This window comes from Corythoichthys intestinalis, unplaced genomic scaffold (assembly GCF_030265065.1).
Source record: "Corythoichthys intestinalis isolate RoL2023-P3 unplaced genomic scaffold, ASM3026506v1 HiC_scaffold_23, whole genome shotgun sequence".
Classification (NCBI taxonomy): domain Eukaryota; kingdom Metazoa; phylum Chordata; class Actinopteri; order Syngnathiformes; family Syngnathidae; genus Corythoichthys; species Corythoichthys intestinalis.
In genome coordinates, this window is record NW_026651592.1 from 9,315,725 (window position 1) to 9,339,247 (window position 23,523).

At 41.8% G+C, this 23,523-nt stretch overlaps 1 protein-coding gene across 1 annotated transcript in view; it reads left to right on the forward strand.

Annotated features, from left to right (window-relative positions):
• Positions 1-5,203: 5,203 nt before the first annotated feature.
• Positions 5,204-23,523, forward strand: part of LOC130911091 (transcriptional adapter 2-alpha-like) — a 30,977-nt gene continuing 12,657 nt past the window's right edge. Inside the window, exons 1-10 of the mRNA XM_057828802.1 lie at positions 5,204-5,347; positions 6,128-6,234; positions 6,314-6,373; positions 6,458-6,549; positions 6,617-6,774; positions 13,961-14,049; positions 17,201-17,273; positions 17,354-17,417; positions 19,248-19,291; positions 19,875-19,985. Coding sequence (XP_057684785.1) covers positions 5,323-5,347; positions 6,128-6,234; positions 6,314-6,373; positions 6,458-6,549; positions 6,617-6,774; positions 13,961-14,049; positions 17,201-17,273; positions 17,354-17,417; positions 19,248-19,291; positions 19,875-19,985 — 823 coding nt within the window. The 5' untranslated portion in view covers positions 5,204-5,322. The remainder of the gene's footprint in view (positions 5,348-6,127; positions 6,235-6,313; positions 6,374-6,457; positions 6,550-6,616; positions 6,775-13,960; positions 14,050-17,200; positions 17,274-17,353; positions 17,418-19,247; positions 19,292-19,874; positions 19,986-23,523) is intronic.

The following is a 23,523-nucleotide window of genomic DNA, read 5'->3' on the forward strand; positions in this document are numbered from 1 at the left end:
CTTTTTGGGTTGTTTCAGAAAACATGCACATTTGAACCAATCTGAGCTATCTCTGGTGATCTCATGTCCGTATGTCAGCCAATTGAACAGATAAATGAGTCCAGGCGTTTTGCTTTGCTGCGTGCATTCGCACATTGACGTGACTCATCATCGTCAGACTCAGATAACTGCAGCAGCTGGGGAAACCTCCATGCCGTCTGTGGAATAAAATAAATAATAAATATCGGTGGAAACGGATTACCCTACACAAGAACTTTATCATGCTTGTTGTTAACACTTGTGTGTGTAAATCTGATGTTGGTAGATTGTTTTCTTCTTGGAGATGAAATGCATGTGTGGCGGCTTTGTAATTTTTTTTTTTTTTTTTAAATAGCGTTTTGACAGTTGCCGTCATATCATTATCGGAATCAAAGCACAGTATACAGGAACAGCGTTCCGACCCTGAATCTTTTACCGGAACTGTGTTCCGGCCCTGAATCTTATACCGGAACTACGTTCCTGACCGTTCCCGCCGCTTTCACCCCTGATTAAAAGTGAAAAATACAAAACGTAAGAAAAAAATAAAAATAAATAAAAGTTTTTTTCCTTTTTGTTTTTGATTTTAAAAACATGTACATAAATGAAAGTGTCAAATTGATTTATTGATAATCAAAATAGTTAATGATTCTTTTGATCATGGGTTAGTTGATGATTAGTCGATTGATTAAACATAAATAATACAAATAAAACCCTAAAATTATTTAAAATAATTTGGGACTCAGAGGCCCAAAACGAGTATATTTGGACAACTATTAGGTCTACTAAGTCTTTAAACGATTCACGAACTATCAAAATACTTTGCAATTCATTTGGTCATTGATTAGTTGTCGACTGATGTCATAGTGGCCCTCCGAAGGAAACCGTAACGATGATGTGACCCCTGACAAAGATGATTTTGACACTCCTCCTCCAATGCCAAGAGTTAATCCTATGTAAAAACTCAGCCCTTCTGTGTTATTGCTCTCCATTCACAAACACAATACGTAATCCATCCCAGCATTCTTTGCTTGTTTGGTTGAATGAAACACTGGGAGCAGCGCTAAAGCAACTAAAGGCCCGTAGTGTCCCGTTAGCTGATGTATTGTGACGTTGTTGTCGTGGACGCGCTCTGCTGTGAGGAATCACTCAGCGGTTCACACGGCCTCCTGACTTTTCCAGTCTTTAATGGTAGAAGCTCGCTCATAAGTCAAGTGACAGTTCAAAACTCATAAGTCAAAGTGGAGCCGTGGTAGATTTGCGACAACACTGGAAAGTCGAGATAGGACTCAAATAGTGTAGCGTGAACATTCGGCCAAGATTGACGGCGCCGCATGAGGGTTAGCCCACGTCTGGTTGATATAACACAACATAACACAATGATCATTATGTGGTTTGGAGGGGCATAATGGAGGGGGCTGGCTTGTTGCTGGTGGGCTTTTATTTTCCCCAATCGCATCAGAGTCCAAAGCATTACAATTTGCTGAGGGATGATGTCATCGGCTAAAAAACACACAAAATGATGGTGACAGAGACGCGAGTAGGGTTTCAAGAGCCAGGGTTCGAAAACTTAAATGGGTACTTTATTCTTGGTACATTGTGACTTGTTTTATATGATTATGACTAGGGTTGGACATCGTTTGAAATTGAACGATTTCGATTCCATGTTTTGATCCTGGTTCCAAACAATTCTCGATTCCGATTCTTTAAGGAGGCAGGGTCAAAATTTTTTTACTTTACAAATGTATTAGTTGATTTTAATGTCTTCTCGATTTTTTTAAATTATATGAATTTAAAATTTATTATTATTCATTATTTTTATTATTATTTATTATTAACACAAATATTATGAAATTTATGAATTATACAAACTTCTCACAGGGCTATTTTTAACTTTTATATATATATATATATATATATATAGGTCTTTGAACTTGAATGTGATGAAGTTTCTTTCCACAGGAGTGCACTTTCACATAGATGTTTATTTTTCAAAAGTTCACAGAGAAAACATTTACTCATATTATTTTGCCGTAGCCTAAATAATTGTAAATTGTTGTCATAACACTTATACAACGGATATTATATGAAATTGAGGCTTGTAAGTCACACAGAATGGCAAGTGGGTATTTGCATGTTGTTTTCAGCACCATTTTCTGCGTATGTTCCGGGACCTGTGCCTGTCTCGTCATCCCTGCGCTGTCATATGTACTTTGCGTTCAGACAGCTTATGATTTACAAATTAACCACCAGTCAAGGGAACGCATTGCTCTGTAATTCACCACCACTAGTGGGGTGTGGCTTTGTCTTTGCAATTTGAATGAATATAGACAACTTATATTGTAGCATCTACAACGACAACGCCACCTGCATGATGATAATAAACTCTCAGCAAAAAAAAAAAAAAAAGTCTGAGCGGTTAAGAGGATGCTCACCATGCTAAAGTAGATGCTAACGCGAATGCTATGCTCACGAGACAAGTTACATTTATTGTTTGATGATCACTCAGCACAGACCTTTAAAGGCTAAAGCAACATTCAATATACTCTCTTGCCAAGATAAGAAAACGAATCTTACCATGTGTTTCAAAACAAGCAAGATGGAGTGCAGCCTAGCTTGAAACACATCCTAAAATCCGGTGAGGAGAGTCAGGACCAAGCACTGCCTGATGCAAGCTGACGTACTCCACGAGGAATATGAAAATGTCACGGATTCGTGTCGCATTTTCATCTCGTTGTCATCTCGTCAGACGAAAACTGGCATCCGTCTTGCTATGTTCTAGTCTTCCAAGCCACATTTTTTAGCACGTCGCGTTATCGTCATGAAAAAACTCTGTTCATTTTGGCCATAATGGCGGTACTTAAAGCGTTTGCGAACTACTGATGAGGAACATTTTTAGGAGCAGTCTGCTGACCTACGCTTTCTTGTCGACGTAAAATAAGGCTTTCAATCTGTGCCCCGTTGACGCCACGCATCGACTATGCGACTCATTTTAATGAAGCCTCGTGTCCATCTCACCGGCGTCTAATCTTGTTGCCTGACATCTCCACGACAGGAGCACTTAAAAGGTGTTTGTGAGCGCCAGATGCCTTCTTTTCTTGTGAGGGGCCCTGCTATTCAAATAACAGCAGCTGGGAAGTACTTGCCAGAAGAGCAAGGGGGGAGCTTTTAAAGGCGGGTGGGGTGCATTGTATAATGTGGCACACTTCTCTGGCAGAGGAACCTTGTGAGCGCGACCGCAGGGGGTCGCCGGCTTTTTACAGTGGGTGTGAAGAAACAGAGGAGGGATAGCAGTTTAGCTACAAGTTGCTAACCTGTGCAGATTTTTGTTTAACTTTTTCATTAAAATAGTACAGTACTTAAATTTTCTTACAGGTCATTGTTGGGTGCAATTCTCAGATGCATAAAGGGACCGCATTCAGCTATTATATTAATTATGCATGTTCCTTGTAACATTTTTTAACTGTTGTATTGTTTTTGTATACAGTGATCCCTTGCGAATTCGTGGCTCAACTTTCGCACACTCATTGCCTCGTGGTTCAAAAAAGATGTATATAAGAGTTCTAAAAACATGTTTATGTACACTTTATTCACATCTACGTATGCCTGTACAGTACACTAACCGACTAGCGTGGTATTGGAGGCGTAACCCGAATGTATACTGTTTTTGTTTATGTTCATTTGAACGTTACATTTTGTCGTCATGTAGGCCACACTTGTATACTCAATGTTAACATTGTGACCAAGAATAAACATTAGCCTGGCTTTCAATCACTGGCGTGATGCCCCCCAACGCTGACGAGTTTGGGTGGGGTAGGGGGGGTTAGCCACAATAAGCCACACGGTTGCTAACTGCCACATGCTATTGTTTAGCTACAGCTGGAGTCATTATCTTATTACTATTCTTCCTTCACACAGACGCTGGAGACAGAAATATCGTTTAATCCATCTGCAGGCAACTGGGAGATTGATTTTTGATTGATTGATGATTTTATGACACAGTGCGGGTGTGCGCTGGTCCTCCGACGTCGCTAAAACGAGCAAAACGTAGTAACATAGTGTTGCTTTAAGTGTTATTGTATACAGTGGCGCCACCAGGGGTGGCGAGGGGTATAAATTTGTTGGCCACCCCACTGGACACCCCGCTTGCCAGTATATCGTTAGATTGTTGTAGCATCAGTTATGCATTTCTTATACGTTATATCCTGGTAATCTGTTGTTCCCTGTTGGGAAGTACTTTTTATGTTTTGTTCATTCAGTAATAATTATTTTTGTGTCGCATTAACATTGTGTTGGGAAATATCCAGTTAAGATATGATTGCCTCTGTACTTGCTTTTATTTGTATCTGCCAGCACCTGCTTTTCCCCAGTAATTATTTTGTTTTGTTAAATGTACACCTTATGCCTAATTTATACATAACACAATAAAACAGAATTGTTGTGGAACTCAAAATGTTGACTGGACAGTTATGGACTATGCACATTAAATCATTAGTAACATCAAATATTACACAATACACCTAAGTATATCAGTAGCCATGTCCTTAAGTCTTTCTGATAGTTTCCCCCTGACCTTTTTACTGCAATAATATAATGAAAACCTGAAATTATGGCTTTATAGTTTTGGTGGCCCCATCTGGCCACCCCTATGAAAAATTTCTGGAGGCGCCACTGATTGTATACTAAACATCACTGTCATATTTTCATGATTTGAAAATCATTTGTAATTAAAAAAATATATGTATATATTTATTAAAGATTTAAAAAATAATTCAAACATTATTATTATTTTATTAATTGTTTATTAAATACAAAATTGACTAATATTTAATATAACAATGAAATAATAATAACTTAGACCTGATGTCCACATGTATGGACATCACATTTTGGGTCATGTAGGCGACACTTGTATACCAAATGTTAACATTGTGGCTTTATAAAGTTAAACTAGAGATTGTAACCCGTTTAGTATTGTTAGATAGGCTATCAATACGACTTTAATTTTAATTTAGTGTGACATCATTGCATGTATCTAAAGGTCGGGGAGAAAAAATATATTTCAATAACTCGACATAATTTTTAAGTGTACCGAAACGAAGTTTGGCATGGATGATTAAAAAGTGCAACACTACCACCTAGTGGTCAAACAAAACACTTGTGATTAGTGCTCGACTAATATGGCCTGGCGTGTTGAACCCAGCAACAGGGCAGCGTGCCGAATTGAGAAAAATCGATCACGCCGCAAAATATCTTGAACCCCTTTCTGCGTGGTTTTCCTCAAAATACCATCCTAAATATACTTACATGGACCACCTTTCGTCTTTCGGGAGTAAGTTTGAATTTTATACGAGTCCTGTTGGAGCGTTCTGGCTATTTTTACGAAGCAAAACAACCGAGTTAGCTTTGTAATGCTAACATTAGCATTCATCGAATGTTTTACTGGTCGTCGTTTCGTCTTCGGAGTGATGTTCAAGTCGAAATTTTGTCTTTGTTTTATGGACAATTCAGTGTTTCCAAATGCAAAACTGCCAGCCAGCGAGCCGCAACTCAGTTGAAGAGCTTGAGCAATCTAATTATCTGAATATATAGTTTGTAAATATGTCGAAATAATACAAGTACATTTGTTTGAAAATGTCTTTACTAATTTTGTATTACATGAACAGCACGTTCATGAGCAGTTTTAGAGAAGTCAGATAGAAAATATGTTTTTAGAATTACCAATGTCGGCGAAAACGGTTAAATAATGTAATATTCTTGAAATTTTTAATGTAATATTCAGAATTTTTTGTTGTGAACCAATCATTTAACGATTTTCTTGATGTATAAATAATTTTTTAATGTATTTTTCTATTAATATTTTCCTTATCACATTACTTGTTTAGTTAAATGAATAATTAACCAAAACAAATGCAACTAGTACTAGAATAGTTTCCAACCCATGTTTGATAAATAATTCATACTGATAAAACGTCGTGATTTTAAAGGAATATTAACTGTTTATTTTGGAATGTAAACTAATTTAGAGAAAATACCTAGATGATTGCAGCCATTTTTCCCAAGGAAATTCGGAAACCCTTGACCTCATGTTAACGTGCGCATTACCCCCCAGACGACCCGTTTGATAAGCCGCCGTGCAGAGGCTGCTCGACGTACCTCGCCGAGCCTTACATCAAGTGTGCAGAATGCGGACCTTCACCTTTCCTTCTGTGCCTCCAGGTAGCAAACCAGCCGTCTGCACACAGCTGAATAAGCTACTTAAAAAACCTTCAAATGTTTCCCTGTTGTATTTTTCCAGTGTTTCACCAGAGGCTTCGAATACAAGAAACATCAGAGTGATCACAAGTATGAAATCATGGTAAGCAGGGGTGTGTATGAGAATGTTTTACTGTTTTATGTGAGTAAAAAAAGTTAAATTGTGAGTCGTGTCCTAATTGTGCAGACGTCAGACTTTCCCGTCCTTGAGACCGGCTGGTCGGCGCAGGAGGAAATGGCTCTGCTGGAGGCTGTAATGGACTGCGGCTTCGGGAACTGGTCGGTTGAGTGTCTTTCGTGATTGACAATGCCTTCCTTTTGCCTATTTTTTGTTTGTCCTCTCCAGGCAGGATGTGGCCTACCAGATGCGTAGCAAAAGCAAGGAGGAGTGTGAGAGTCACTACATGAAGAATTTCATCAACAATCCTCTCTTCTCCTCCACGCTGCTCAGCCTGCGAAAAACCAAAGACGCTCGTTTTGCTGACGGCGCCATTCCTTTCAAACGTTGGTGATATCACAGAGGGGAAAAAAACAATCTTTTGGGCTATGTCTCATTTTGCAAGCTTTTTTTTTTTTAAATTATATCGTTTGTAGGGGGAGGAAATGTGTTATCCGTTGCACAGTATATCTTCTTAAGTCTTGTATTGTTTTTGAAGTGAAATTTTGAATGAAATTGCCGTAAGTGCTAATTAAAAAAAAATAATAACATAAACCTTAAATATTATTATGTTATTATGTTTTGTTATTAATTGTTGTTTTAGTATTATTGTTAAAGATAAAAATATCAACAAAACAATCAAATGAAATTAAAAAACTGAAATCCATGATATTTATGGCTACTAATAAAGCTTTAAAAAAATATTTAACGGTGCACAGTGTAGGCTTGATGGCCGAAAAATGGTACTGCAACTACTAGCACAAAATACCCTCCCCCTTTGGATTGATAAAATACCGCTTCACATTGGAGAACCTGCAGGAAAAGAACTTTAAGTGGCAAGGGACGAGTCCTCTGCCGAAGGTTAATCTTATTTTTAATTTTCACACAAGATGTTTTCGGTGTATTTATGCCAATATTTAGTAATGACGATTGAGAGAGCCGTAATACGAGGTCCATATGGCTACTTTTCTCAATGTATAAGCACACTGCAAAAAAAAAAAAATATATATATATATATATATATATGTATATATATATATATATATATATATATAGTGGGGTAAACAAGTATTTAGTCAACCAGTAATTATGCAAGTTCTCCCATCCATCCATCCATCCATTATCTTCCGCTTAGTCCGGGGTCGGGTCGCGGGGGCAGCAGCTTTAGCAGGGAAGCCCAGACTTCCCTCTTCCCAGCCACTTCAGCCAGCTCCTCCGGCGGGATTCCAAGGCGTTCCCAGGCCAGCCGAGCGACATAGTCTCTCCAGCGTGTCCTGGGTCGACCCCGGGGCCTCCTACCGGTGGGACATGCCCGGAACACCTCTCCAGGGAGGCGTCCAGGAGGCATCCGAACCAAATGCCCGAGCCACCTCAACTGGCTCCTCTCAACGCGGAGGAGTAGCGGCTCGACACCAAGCCCCTCCCGGATGACCGAGCTTCTCACCCTATCTCTAAGGGAGAGCCCGGACACCCTGCGGAGGAAACTCATTTCGGCCGCTTGTATCCGGGATCTTGTTCTTTCGGTCACGACCCACAGCTCGTGACCATAGGTGAGGGTAGGAACGTAGATCGACCGGTAAATCGAGAGCTTCGCCTTTTGGCTCAGCTCCTTCTTCACCACAACGGACCGGTGCAGAGTCCGCATCACTGCAGACGCTGCACCGATCCGCCTGTCAATCTCCCGCTCCCTCCTACCCTCACTCGTGAACAAGACCCCAAGATACTTGAACTCCTCCACTTGGGGCAGGATCTCATCCCCGACCCGGAGAGGGCACTCCACCCTTTTCCGGCTGAGGACCATGGTCTCGGATTTGGAGGTGCTGATCTTCATCCCAACCGCTTCACACTCGGCCGTGAACCGCCCCAGTGAGAGTTGGAGGTCACGGCTTGATGAAGCCAACAGCACCACATCATCTGCAAAAAGCAGAGATGCAATGCTGAGGCCACCAAACCGGACACCCTCAACGCTTCGGCTGCGCCTAGAAATTCTGTCCATAAAAATTATGAACAGAATCGGTGACAAAGGGCAGCCTTGGCGGAGTCCAATCCTCACTGGGAACGAATTCGACTTACTGCCGGCAATGCGGACCAGACTCTGACACCGGTCGTACAGGGACCAAACAGCCCTTACCAGGGGGCTCGGTACCCCGTACTCCCGGAGCACCCTCCAAAGGACTCCCCTAGGCACACGGTCGAACGCCTTCTCCAAATCCACAAAACACATGTGGACTGGTTGGGCGAACTCCCATGCACCCTCGAGGACCCTGCCGAGGGTGTAGAGCTGGTCCACTGTTCCACGGCCGGGACGAAAACCACACTGCTCCTCCTGAATCCGAGATTCGACTTCCCGACGGACCCTCCTCTCCAGCACCCCTGAATAGACTTTACCGGGGAGGCTGAGGAGTGTGATCCCTCTATAATTGGAACACACCCTCCGGTCCCCCTTTTTAAAAAGGGGGACCACCACCCCGGTCTGCCAATCCAGAGGCACTGTCCCCGATGTCCACGCAATGTTGTAGAGGCGTGTCAGCCATGACAGCCCCACAACATCCAGAGCCTTTAGGAACTCCGGGCGGATCTCATCTACCCCTGGGGCCTTGCCACCGAGGAGCTTACCAACCGCCTCAGTGACTTCAACCCCAGAGATCGAAGAGCCCACCTCAGAGTTCCCAGACTCTGCTCCCTCAAAGGAAGGCGTGTCGGTGGAATTGAGGAGGGCTTCGAAGTATTCTCCCCACCTACTCACGACGTCCAGAGTCGAGGTCAGCAGTACACCATCTTCACTATACACAGTGTTAATGGTGCACTGCTTTCCTCTCCTCAGACGCCGGATGGTGGACCAGAATTTCCTCGAAGCTGTCCGGAAGTTGTTTTCCATGGCCTCGCCGAACTCCTCCCATGTCCGAGTTTTTGCCTCGGCGACCGCCGAAGCCGCAGTCCGCTTGGCCAGCCGGTACCTGTCAGCTGCCTCCGGAGTCCCACAGGCCAAAAAGGCCTGATAGGCCTCCTTCTTCAGCTTGACGGCATCCCTTACCACTGGTGTCCACCAGCGGGTTCGGGGATTGCCGCCACGACAGGCACCAACCACCTTACGGCCACAGCTCCGATCAGCCGCCTCAACAATGGAGGTGCGGAACATGGCCCACTCGGACTCAATGTCCCTCACCTCCCCCGGGACAAGGGAGAAGTTCTGCCGGAGGTGGGTGTTGAAACTCTTTCTGACAAGGGATTCTGCCAGACGTTCCCAGCAGACCCTCACAATACGTTTGGGCCTGCCAGGTCTGGCCAGCAACTTCCCCCACCATCGGAGCCAACACACCACCAGGTGGTGATCAGTTGACAGCTCCGCCCCTCTCTTCACCCGAGTGTCCAAAACATGTGGCCGCAAGTCCGATGACACGATTACAAAGTCGATCATTGAACTGCGGCCTAGGGTGTCCTGGTGCCAAGTGCACATGTGGACACCCCTATGTTTGAACATGGTGTTCGTTATGGACAAACCGTGACGAGCACAGAAGTCCAATAACAGAACACTCGGGTTCTGATCGGGGGGGCCGTTCCTCCCAATCACGCCCCTCCAGGTCTCACTGTCATTGCCCACGTGAGCGTTGAAGTCCCCCAGTAGAACGAGGGAGTCCCCAGAGGGTGCGCTCTCCAGCACACCCTCCAAGGACTCCAAAAAGGGTGGGTATTCTGAGCTGCTGTTCGGTGCATAAGCGCAAACAACAGTCAGAACCCGTCCCCCCACCCGAAGGCGGAGGGAGGCTACCCTCTCGTCCACGGGGGTAAACCCCAACGTACAGGCACCAAGCCGGGGGGCAATAAGTATGCCCACACCTGCTCGGCGCCTCTCACCATGGGCAACTCCAGAGTGGAAGAGAGTCCAACCCCTCTCGAGAGGATTGGTACCAGAACCCAAGCTGTGTGTGGAGGAGAGTCCGACTATATCTAGTCGGAACTTCTCTGCCTCACCCACCAGCTCAGGCTCCTTCCCTGCCAGAGAGGTGACATTCCATGTCCCAAGAGTTAGCTTCTGCAGCTGGGGGTTGGACCGCCAAGGCCCCCGCCTTTGGCTGCCGCCCAACTCTCTACGCACCCGACCCCTTTGGCCCCTCCCACAGGTGGTGAGCCCATGGGAAGGGGAACCCATGTTGCCTTTTCGGGCTGTGCCCGGCCGGGCCCCATGGGGACAGGCCCGGCCACCAGACGCTTGCCTTCGAGCCCCACCTCCAGGCCTGGCTCCAGAGGGGGGCCCCGGTAACCCGCGTCCGGGCAAGGGAAACTGGAGTTCATTTCTTTTTCTCATCATAAGGGGTCAGTTTGAGCCATGCTTAGTCTGGCCCCTCACCTAGGACCTGTTTGCCATGGGTGACCCTGCCAGGGGCTTAAAGCCCCAGACAACATAGCTCCTAGGATCATTGGGACACGCAAACCCCTCCACCACGATAAGGTGATGACTCACGGAGCAAGTTCTCCCACTTAAAAATATTAGAGAGGCCTGTAATTGTCAACATGGGTAAACCTCAACTATGAGAGACAGAATGTGGGAAAAAAAACAAAATCACATTGTTTGATTTTTAAAGAATTTATTTGCAAATCATGGTGGAAAATAAGTATTTGGTCAATACCAAAAGTTCATCTCAATACTTTGTTATGTACCCTTTGTTGGCAATAACGGAGGCCAAACATTTTCTGTAACTCTTCACAAGGTTTTCACACACTGTTGCCGGTATTTTGGCCCATTCCTCCATGCAGATCTCCTCTGGAGCAGTGATGTTTTGGGGCTGTCGTTGGGCAACACGGACTTTCAACTCCCTCCACAGATTTTCTATGGGGTTGAGATCTGGCCACTCCTTTGTTGCCCTGGCTGTGTGTTTGGGAACATTGTCATGCTAAAAGACCCAGCCATGTGTCATCTTACATACCCTTGCTGATGGAAGGAGATTTTCACCCAAAATCTCTCAATACATGACCCCATTCATTCTTTCCTTTACACAGATCAGTCGTCCTGGTCCCTTTGCAGAAAAACTGCCCCAAAGCATGATGTTTCTATCCCCATGCTTCACAGTGGGTATGGTGTTCTTCGGATGAAATTCAGTATTCTTTCTCCTCCAAACACGAGAACCTGTGTTTCTACCAAAAAGTTCTATTTTGGTTTCATCTGACCATAACACATTCTCCCAGTCCTCTTCTGGATCATCCAAATGCTCTCTAGCGAACCGCAGACGGGCCTGGACGTGTACTTTCTTCAGCAGGGGGACACGTCTGGCAGTGCAGGATTTTAGTCCCTGGCGGTGCATTGTGTTACTGATAGTAGCTTTTGTTACTGTAGTCCCAGCTCTCTGTAGGTCATTCACGAGGTCCCCCCGTGTGGTTCTGGGATTTTTGCTCACCGTTCTTGTTATCATTTTGACGCCACGGGGTGAGATCTTGCATGGAGCCCCAGATCGAGGGAGATTATCAGTGGTCTTGTATGTCTTCCATTTTCTAATAATTGCTCCCACAATTGATTTCTTCACAGCAAGCGTTTTACCTATTGCAGAGTCAGTCTTCCCAGCCTGGTGCAGGTCTACAATTTTGTCTCTGGTGTCCTTCGACAGCTCTTTGGTCTTGGCCATAGTGGAGTTTGGAGTGTGACTGACTGAGGTTGTGGACAGGTATCTTTTATACCGATAATGAGTTAAAACAAGTGCCATTAATACAGGTAACGAGTGGAGCCTCGTTAGACCTCGTGAGAAGAAGTTAGACCTCTTTGACAGCGAGAAATCTTGCTTGTTTGTAGGCAGTGTTGTTAATTTTACTTTAAAAAAGTAATTAATTACAGTTACAAATTACTTCTCCCAAAAAGTAATCGCGTTAGTAACTCAGTTACCTGAATTTAAGAGTAATTAGTTACTTCGCAAAGTAACTAGTGATAATTTTCATGTTTTTTTGTTTTTCACACAATGTGAAGTTTAAAGGGTTTTTGGGACAATTGGCCCTAGCCCAATTCTTTAGCCTCCACTTAACTAGACACAAGGGTATTGCGATAACTAGATAGTAACCTTTGCTATGTGTGGAAGTCATTTAAAGTTGTGAATCAACCGTTAAAGTTGTTAAAATTTCTCCCGCTTTTGCATTTTTTCCCGTCTACTTTCAACATGTCTAAGTTTTTCAACTGTTTCATCATTTAAAGATAGATTTAAGTCAAGATTTACCGATTTAGGACCATTTTAGATTTAAAAAAAAAAAAAAGGTTCGCTAGGAAGGATCTCTACAACAGAGCCTTCCTGAGAGGTCTCCTGCTTTAAGATGGCGGCTGTTTACTAACGCATGTAGTCCTTAAAACATGTTGCCAATGCAGCCGTGTCTATCATTTGCATCTAGTTCTATAATAAGTGATATCTACCGTATCATGTGGGCGTAGTTTGTAGGCTACAGTCAGGTATTATTGGAGCCACCTAGCATCGCGTTTGCAACGGCGTCTTCCCGACTCCTGCTCTGCTCTCTCGTCTCCGTGAGTCCATCTCTGACTTTTTTTATTCAACCAACTTAGTAACGCATAGTAACGCACGCCTTTCCCGCCTCAGTAACGGTAACGGCGTTACCAAGATGAGAAAAGTAATTAATTAGATTACTCACTTATGAAAAAAATAACGCCGTTAGTAACGCCGTTATATTGTAACGCCGTTATTAACAACACTGTTTGTAGGTGACCAAATACTTATTTTCCACTCTAATTTGGAAATAAATTCTTTAAAATCAAACAATGTGATTTTCTGTTTTTTTTTTTCACATTCTGTCTCCCGTGGTTGAGGTTTACCCATGTTGACAATTACAGGCCTCTCTAATCTTTTCAAGTAGGAGAACTTACACAATCGGTGGTTGACTAAATACTTATTTGCCCCACTGTAACTTGGTAATGCATTGACAGCATCCACAAAGACAATTTAATTGCTTAATCCATTTTAATTTCGATTACCGACTAAATTTATACACGCGCAAAGACTATCTTTGCCCAGGTCAATGGATCGACACGCTAAATCACGTAGCACCGGTCAATGGATCCTCATGCTAAATAACGTAGCACAACCACGCCAATTGAATGCATATCTTTCTTTTGCTATTATTTTTGTCTTGAATCCTTCGAGATGTGTAACAGTATTCTTTGCTTGAGTGGTAGACATAATTCAGACTGTACATAATTGTAATTTTATAAAAGAAAAAAAAAACTCCAAACTAAGATCGCCCATGTCAAAACTTTTAAATTGTCCAAATGTTTTAAAGCGCATTTAAAGATAGGTTGTGAATATTCTCATTCTTTTTTGCGCTCTGAAAACTGACAACAATAAAGATGTAAATTACGTACGGAACACTTGATTGTTTTCTAATACTTTTAAGTATGTTTCACTTTACAATAGACCGAAAAATTGGCAGTTTTTTATTTTTTGGGCCAGATATTTAAATGTCTTATCATTGATTCAAGTGATTTGTTAAGGGCTAATATTGCGCTAATTTTAATTCTAATAATAATAAAGCTCTTCAATCTTTCAGCGAGCGAAGACCCTCCTCGCCCCACGTTTGACTCGGTGCTGTCCAGGGACATGGCGGGATACATGCCAGCCAGAGCTGACTTCATGGAGGTGCGGAATGTCATTTTCAGATTGATCTAAAGTTATGTGTAAATTAATCTTTGTCTGTGGATGTGTGTGTTTGTGCTCTGTGGACACGTAAATGGCTCCACTTATTTCCTAGAAAAAGACATAAAAAGAGAATTTACACATTTTTGTATTATAAGCGTCTGCAAGCGTTCTTACACTGCTGGCCAAAAGTATTGGCAATCCTGCAATTTTGTCAGATAATGCTTAATTTCTCCCAGAAAATGATTGCAATTACAAATGCTTTGGTAGTAATATCTTGATTTATTTTGTTTGCAATGAAAAATTTTTTAAATCAGTATCATTTTACACAAAACTCCAAAAATGGGCCGGACAAAAGTATTGGCACCCTTAGCCTTATACTTGGTAGCACAACCTTTAGACAAAATAACTGTGAACAACCGCTTCCGGTATACATCAATGAGTCTCGTACAATGCTCTGCTGGAATTTTAGACTATTCTTCTTTGGCCAACTGCTCCAGGTCTCTGATTTGAAGGGTGCCTTCTCCAAACAGCCATTTTCAGATCTCTCCACAGATGTTCTATGGCAGCCATGTTCAAAGTCCGGCCCGGGGGCCAAATACGGCCCGGTGTCAAATGTCATCCGGCCCCCAGCATCTGTCATAAAATCCATAACGTCTGGCCCACACACAGACTTAATAAATATACTTAATAAATTGGTCAGCAGCACTACTACCAGCATATGAAGTAGCTTACACACTAAATGCTGCACCTCCACAATTTTCTAAAATGGCGACAATCAACAGCAACAACAAAAAGTTGACAGCGACGGCCGACGCTTAAAGGATAGGTGAAAATTTGACTATTTCTTCACTAAAATACTCAACAACTCGGACTGTCTCATTTGTAAAGAGACAGTTGCTGTTTTTAAAGAGTTAAATGTGAGGCGATATTACCACACAAGATAAGCTGACATGTACGACAAGATTAAAGGGAAGATACGCAGCGAGAAATTGAAGCAACTTGAAGCTAGTTTAATTTCACAGCAGCAGTATTTCGCAAGATTCCGAGAGTCAAAAGAGAACGCCACAAAGGATAGTTGCGAGATTGTTAAAATTATTAATTAAAAAAATAAAGCAAATGTGACACACAGAATGGCTTGCTAAAATTTACTTAAATATATTGTTCTACGTCAAGGACGTCAGCCAAGGTCGGCCCCCCCACATTTTTCCCAAACCAAATATAGCCCCCTTTGCAAAAAGTTTGGACACCCCTGTGCTATGGGATTAGAAGTCTCCAGTGCTTCCTCTCAAACGATTTTTTACATCCATCCAACCATTTTGAAGTGCGTTTTGGGTCATTGTCCTGCTGGAAGACCCATGACATCTGAGGGAGACCCAGTTTTTTCACACTGGGCCCTACATTATGCTGCAAAATTGTTGGTAGTCTTCAGACTTTATAATGCCATGCAAACAGTCAAGCAGTCCAGTGCCAGAGTTAGCAAAGCAACCACAAAACATCAGGGAACCTCCGCCATGTTTGACTGTGTGGACCGTGTTCTTTTCTTTGAAGGCCTCGTTTCCCCCCCCCCCCCCCCCCCCTGTAAACTCTATGTTGATACCTTTTCCCAAAAAGCTCTACTTTTGTCTCATCTGACCAGAGAACATTCTTCCAAAACGTTTTTGGCTTTCTCAGGTAAGTTTTGGCAAACTCCAGCCTGGATTTTTTTACGTCTCTGGGTCAGAATTGGTGTCTTCCTGGGTATCCTACCCTTGAGTCCCTTTTCATTCAGACGCCTTCGGATAGTACGGGTTGACACTGTTGTACCCTCGGACTGCAGACAGCTTGAACTTGTTTGGATGTTAGTCGAGGTTCTTTATCCACCATCCGCACAACGTTTTGTTGAAATCTATCGTCAATGTTTCTTTTCTGTCCGCATCTAGCGAGGTTAGTCACAGTGCCACGGGCTTTACACTTATTGATGACACTGCGCACGGTAGACACAGGAACATTCAGGTCTTTGAAGATGGACTTGTAGCCTTGAGATTGCCCATGCTTCCTCACAATTTTGCTTCTCAAGTCCTCAGACAGTCCTTTGGTCTTCTTTCTTTTTCTATGCTCAATGTGGTACACACAAGGACACAGGACAGAGGTTGAGTCAACTTTAATCCATTTTAACTTTTAACTTTAGCAAGTGTGATTTAGTTATTGCTACCACCTGTTATGTGCCACAGGTAAGTAACAGATTCTGTTATGACACAAATTAGAGAAGCATCACATGATTTTTCAAAGAGTGCCAATACTTTTGTCCAGCCCATGTTTGGAGTTTTGTGAAAAATGATAATGATTTTTTTCCCCCCATTCTCTTTTGTGTTTTTTCATTACAAGCAAAATAAATGAAGATATTACTACCAAAGCATTTGTAATGTCAATCATTTTCTGGGAGAAATTAAGCATTATATGACAGAATTGCAGGGGTGTAAATACTTTTGGCCAGCAGTGTAGGTAGGTTTTATATCGAAGCACCCCAGATAAGTATCGAAAATGAATGATCGAAAAAATCAGGTTGCACATGGAATGGCCCGATTTTAACCAAATTTGATCAATAGTGTTTTTCAGAAGTTTCAAGGTTAGAGAGCTTTCAGTTTTGCAGAAAATCGACAAAATCTCTAAACCGATACATTCCGATTACTCCCAAACTGTATGTCGGATTTTAACGAAAATTGGCAGATTCGTTGTCAGTCACCAGGTAAATTTGCACACCGGAGGACCCCCAAATAGAGCAGCAATTTGACAATCGATAAACAGTTAATAGGACTACTTCTAATACCACCACTACTACGGGCCTTAGAATTATGTGGTCTAATTTGGTCCTGCAATCTAACATTGAGACTCATTTTTAAAAACTTATTCAGGGGAGCAAAATTTAAAAACTTGCGGGAACGCCAATCAGTACTGCTTGTTTATTTTAAATCTGACTTCTTTGTGTTCACCACATGAATGGGAATGCAGTCCAATTTACCGAGTGACTCACACTCAGCTATGAATCATCCTAACATTTACCTATCACCTTGATTTTGTTGTTAAATACTGAATGTCCGCGTCAATTTCGATGACTAAGGGGCAGCACGCTCCTGTTGCGATGATGATAACATTTCTCTCTCTGACCGTACAGGAGTTTGACAACTATGCCGAATGGGATCTGAAAGACATCGACTTTGTGGATGATGACTCAGACGTCCTGCGTGGTTTGTATCGCCTTACGCGAAAAGACCCACTTGAATTACTGTATTAGCTTGTAATATTTTGCGATTTCATTGTCTTTCAGCACTCAAACTGGCTGTGGTGGATATTTACCATTCAAGATTAAAGGAGCGACAACGCAGGAAGAAGTAGGTTTGCTTTTTTTTTTTGATGATTATTGTTTTTTGTTTTATTTTTTGTAAAGTTTGTCACTAGGTGGCATCCTTGTACACCTGGGGTGTCCTAACTTTTTCTCTGCGGGCCGCTTTTAGAAAATTCTAAGGATGCAAGGGCCACCTGGAAATCCTTCCAGTTTTATTTGTTAAAAAGGACGGGTTTTTAAAGTTTATGTTTTCGACCTTCATTTCAACGTGTAAAGTTTTGACCCCCGAGCTAATGGAAAGGCACTGCTTCAGTGACTTGCTCTATCTGGCGTTAAAGCTGAGAAGTACATCAATGTAGGTTGAGTTTAAGCTTCTTGTGCTGGCCATATTCAATAATAATTTCATAATTTGCTGGAGGCCAATAAAAACATAGCGTGGTTTGGACACCCCTGTTGAACATGACCCAGCATTAAATAAAAATAATAATAATAATAATAATATATAGTGATCTCTCGCTTCTTCGCGCCCTCAGTCATCACGTTTTTTTTTCTTTTTTTCTTCCAATTAATAAATAAATAAATAAATGCAGTATTTAATAGAGCTGTCCCTATCCGATCACGTAGTGTCTCACTCTTACCGCCTGCTGTTTTTTTACGGTCAGGCAGTGCACTCGAGTTGCTTGTTAAAGTTAACGATGATTGACAGGTGTTAAGGTTTGACCTTACCATGGAAGCCGAAATTTCAAGGCGCCGCATGTGTCAATCATCCTTTAGGTGGTTAAACATTTGCTGTGGGAATTGATTGTGTGTAAGTGAGTGGATTTGAGTGGACTCTCTCAATGAAGCATGTAATAAAGGCAAGCATTGTTCTACGTTATTCTTTTTTAAACATTTAAAAATATAAGTTATATAAGTATAAATAAGTTTAAAAATAATTTGGTGGCATAGTAACGTCTAAAATGTCATAATTATTACATTTGAAGTGCTCAAAAACCAACTATTAAAAAAAAAATATATAAATAATTTAAAAAAAATAATAATAATTATACTTTGGGGGAAAAAAGTGAAACAATAAGTCTTATATGCATCTTTCTTTCCAATGCTAAATTTGAATAAATGTACTGCTCAAAAAATAAAGGGAACACTAACATAACACGTTGTAGATCTGAATGAATGAAATATTTTTATTAAATACTTTGTTCTTTCCAAACAAAGTCAGACAAAAATTATCCATGCAAATGAAATTTTTAAAAAATGTATTTTTGAACTGTGGCATGATGTGCGCTCGCATGCTGTCCAACACTATCAGAGCCTTGCGTGCTCTAAAGAAGCCATCCGGACGCTCAGTGTAGAACTTTGTAACCCATAAGTTCGTCATTTATTGATCCATCGTTCGTCTAGCGTTGGCCACCTAGCGTTTAGCCCATGATTAGATTTTTTCTGCTTTTGTCATTACAGTACGAGTAACCTCCACATTTCGCCAGTCCCTTACAAGTTTCTCCCAACTTTCTTTGTAGTGCTCGATTATCTGCAGAATGAGTTTATTTTTGGTGCCATTTGGTTCAGCCCTTTTCAATTGTTTTTATAAGTTACCGCCAATGTTGAGACACAAGCCTTGAGCGCCCTCTACCGGTTTAGTGTAAAAGTATCACATAAAGGATGTGTTCTAATGTGTTAATTATTTCACACATAAGTTGCTCCAGAGTCGCGCCCCCTGCCAAACTATGACATAAACTGTAACTTATAGTCCGAAAAAATAGGAATCATTTTTATGGTTTGAATAATTTCCCACCTTTTTGTGCATGTTATATGATAAGAGTGACCTTTGCACAAGGAAAAATGGCTAATCCAAACATTTTTTTCATGTGGTTTCCAGAATTATTCGCGATCACGGACTCATCAACATGCGAAAATTCCAAAGTGAGTTCGCTTCTGACACAAACACACACAAACACAGTTGCTATGGCTACGAGATAACAAGCCACTGTTCACGAACCATCGTGTGTCCATCCGCCTGCTCAACAAGACCGTTTGCCAAATTTCACTGTGATCGGTCGGCGCTGGGAGGTGGAAATTGCGTGCATATTATTTATTCATGTTAGCCTTCCCAGCATCACTCCTTATCTCCAGCAGCTCCCCCAGAGACAAAAGACAAGTCGCACGAGCCTTTAAGCTGCCCTACGGTCGTCATGGAGACTGCCAGAGGTTGTAAGATACGTACGCCCCCTCGGTAGAGCAAATATACCGCACACTAAGATCATGCGTCACTTTAAAATGAGAGCAACAGATGTGAAACTGGACGATTATGTTACAGTGCCATTGATGGCGATAGATGTCCAATCCATTTTGACTGTAAGGAGGTGGCGGCAATCATTCTTTGCCAGCCCTCGCAGTTCAAAATAGACCAAGTGTCTACTCCTATCCCTCGCAGTTCAAAATTGATTGGGCATCTATCACCGTCAATGGCAATTGCAAATTTCCACTCTGCTTTCCTCTCTTCCAGTTCTGGAGCACTGCTACCCGAAAGAGGTTCAAGAACTCTACGAACTCATGAGACGATTTGCCAGAGTCACAGGACCCCTCGAACACGACAAATTTATCGAGAGTCACACGTGTAAGTCTGCCAGCAAACCAATCCCTGTCAAATGGGTCATTCCAGAATTGGAAGACACTTTGGCTTCCATTTTCTAGGGGTGTAACGGTACACAAAAATCTCGGTTAGGTACGTACCACGGTTTTGAGGTCACGGTTCGGTTCATTTTCGGTACAGTAAGAAAACAAAATGCAAAATATAAATCTGTTGGTTGTTTATTACACACCTTTCAACAATAGGAACATTAGCCTATACAAAGCTAGAATTCTGCTCAAAATGTAGCGGGTATTTAAAGATAATCCAACAACAATTTGCCTTTCAGACCCCGCATATTGGTCAGCTTTCTTTCTGAAAGAAAGAAGAAAAAAAGTCCTGTGCTAAAGAGAAAAGCAATCCCAATGACAAAGATTTTAACATGTATTTTACAAATGAAATGCCTCAGTAAATCATTTTTTTTTTTCTTATGGTTTTCAAAAGCCTTATTGGTGGATTTTCACAAGTTAAAGCGCCACACATAAATTAATAAATTTAATTGTGTTAGCAGGATCTGTGTATTATTCTTCTTGTTTAATTACAGGTGTTTTATCTCATTTCAATTTATTTAAATGGGCGATTATTTATTTTATGATGTGTTTATATTTTACAAATGTGATGTAGTATTCATTTATATTGTATATTTGATGTTGTATAACTTTAGTTCCTATGTGAATATTAGTTCCTACTTGTTTTGTTGTGGTAGGAGGGTTTTGTATTGAACACGGGGCTGTGTTGGTTATTATTATAGCAGAGAAGACAGCAGTAAATCAACAAAGACAAGTCAACTGTGCCCCGATCTACCACTCAAGAGATCTGATGAACTCAAAAAGTGTGTTACGATTGCATATTAGTTTGAAAATCGACCGGATCCACCGTATTTTTGCACGAGTGACTTACGGTCTACACGATCCTAGCTACCGGTAGTAGTATCGGTGGATTTGAAATATTTGGCATAATTTCAAGTAACGGTACTTACGTTTGTTATTTCTCAGAAGAAGAAGCTATCTTCCTGTTTAGTGAGCTGTTACTTCTGACCAACATGAGTCCCTTACAATGTTTTTTGGCAGCCCTTTTAATTTTCACCTTAGTCTTACGAACGAAAATACATTACTTGAGTTGTCCGATGTTGTCGGGTAGCTGATAATATTGGCCAATAAAAGTATTTTGAATGAATCTGACCTTTTAGCCAGATCACTGGAATCACGCCAGCCAGATCGCCGGACCCACGCTGGCGCAGATCCAATGACCCGGGCTGGCGAGACTCCGACAACCCAGCCAAAAGGCCAGACCCCGCGCATTCACCTTGTCTAAACCCCTTGTACTGACTCCATTTTGAAAGCTGGAAAAAGACTTTGAAGCACAAGTTGACAATTTATTCAGGTCGACAGCGATCAAACGGCTAGGCGAAACAGAAACAGACTCCGTCAACAAAAGGTTCCCTAGAAAAATTATAACGATGAGTCTTTTTGAAGGCTGTCGCGGGGCGGGCTGTGGGCAGAAGAAGGGTGTGCTTGGGCATTGTTTAGGATTATTGTCTGTTTGTGGATTGGACAGGAGGATTCGGGAGTTACTGTTGTCAGGGCAACGAGGGTTGTGGATTTTGCCACCTGAGCGTCAAGGGGGCTCTTGGAGTCTTATCAATCGTGTTATCAGTTGGATATCGGGCGTTCTCTAGGTTGGGTCAGGGCGTCCCACCATTTGTTCTGGACTGTCCGGGAGAACTGATAGCGAGAGTTGGTGGTGCAGACGTGGGCTTGTAGATGTTTTGCCTCGTCAGCATCAATCTTGCTCAGTCGCATGACGCACGCATTAGGCTTCCGTGCTAAGAAGGTGTCATGTATCTCTTATCCCCTACGTCAAATATATTCTGTTTGTTTTCCTTAAACTATGATATCAGTGCTATTTATCTTATATTGGGTGTGTTAGAGTAATACAAACAGTCAAACAGTAAATACGAGAAAAATTATATTCCCTTCATTGATTATATTAAGTGTATTAGAATAATGCAATCAGTAAGACGGTGCCTACGAGAAAAGGTATCTCCTTCAATGTCAGATAATTTAGACAATGGTTGTGGGCCAGAATGCAAGTTACCCTTAAAGTGAGTTTAAAAGCTTTCGGCCTTTGTACAAGGGTTGGTCTCAGTTTATCACAGCAGTTATGCTTATTGACCATTAGTTGTCTCCAAACTAAGACTAGGTTCATGCTTCAGGTCTTAATGCACAATTCAGACTTTTTTTGTCATGTTTTTTTTTGGCGTGCCCATTCAGACTGCCTTTGTCAATTGAGCCCATTCAAGTATTACGCATGCGCATTAAATCGCAAATCGACACACGCTACGCAAACTGTTCAAAACAAGCAACTGCGCACTGTGCGTGCATGACGCACACACGTAAGCTTTATGTGTATGCGTCAGTTTGCCCCGACTCGCCCATGTAGGCAAGACTGAAATATTGCTGATTTGGTGCACAGTAAGAAACCAAGCATTATCAGGCATATCCTTTTCTTCATTGGATTTTTTTAATACTGCGGTCAAGACTGCCTCCTGCGTAGTAAAAGCCGAGTTCATGCTAGGCGCTAACGCTAATGAACATCTACATTGCTGCCATATTGCGAGCTGCTCCCGCTCTTTGCTGACGCAATTGCTGCATGAATTCCGATTTGGGAGACTTGACAGTTCAGACTGCCGCCACATTCTGAAAAAAGTGGCCCAGATCAGATTTAAACCACATATAGTACAAAGGTGACCCAGATTGGATTTGAAATGGTTCACTTCTATGCGACTTGTCCCATTTAGACCGTCAAGTTAATATCAGGTAAAAAAACAAAAAAATTGGATTCGTGCATTAAGACCTGCGGTCTGAACTTTGCCTAAGATGCTTGGGATTTGTTATGTGAGCAGACCATTTGCCTTCATGGTGCAAACATTAAATTAATAATAAATTAATGAATTATAAAATCATTACATATTAATACTGTGTTACCAGAAAGAAATATTCACTAAGAAAACTACAAAAGTAATAGAATACAAAAAAACTGTGCAAAAGCCCAATTTTCATTGCATTGGTATGCCAAATGATTGCCTGCCTGGATTTGTAATGCTTTCGTTGCCCGCTGTAGCTCTTTGGGATAACTACTGTAAACGTGGTTTAATTGTGAATGATACCTTTTATTTAATTGTGGACATTTTGGCTCATTTCAATTTATATTATTCATATGTGACATTTATTGTCTCTAACTTCAGTTGAAGTTGTTATCTTATTTTTGACAGATTGTTTATTTTATTTGTAAAACCTTGTTACATTTATCATTATTAAAGCATCAAGTGGGGCATTACAATACAATTAGCAATAACTTATTAAGTGCACAACCGCATATATCGGTATCAGTCTAATATAGCTATCGGATTTTTGGAGTTGGACAATATCATCGGTTAAAAAGTCATTATCGGACAACTCTACCCAGTAGTACATGTCATATTTTAGAAAGTTGAACGGGAATCCGCTTCGATATTATAGGTGAG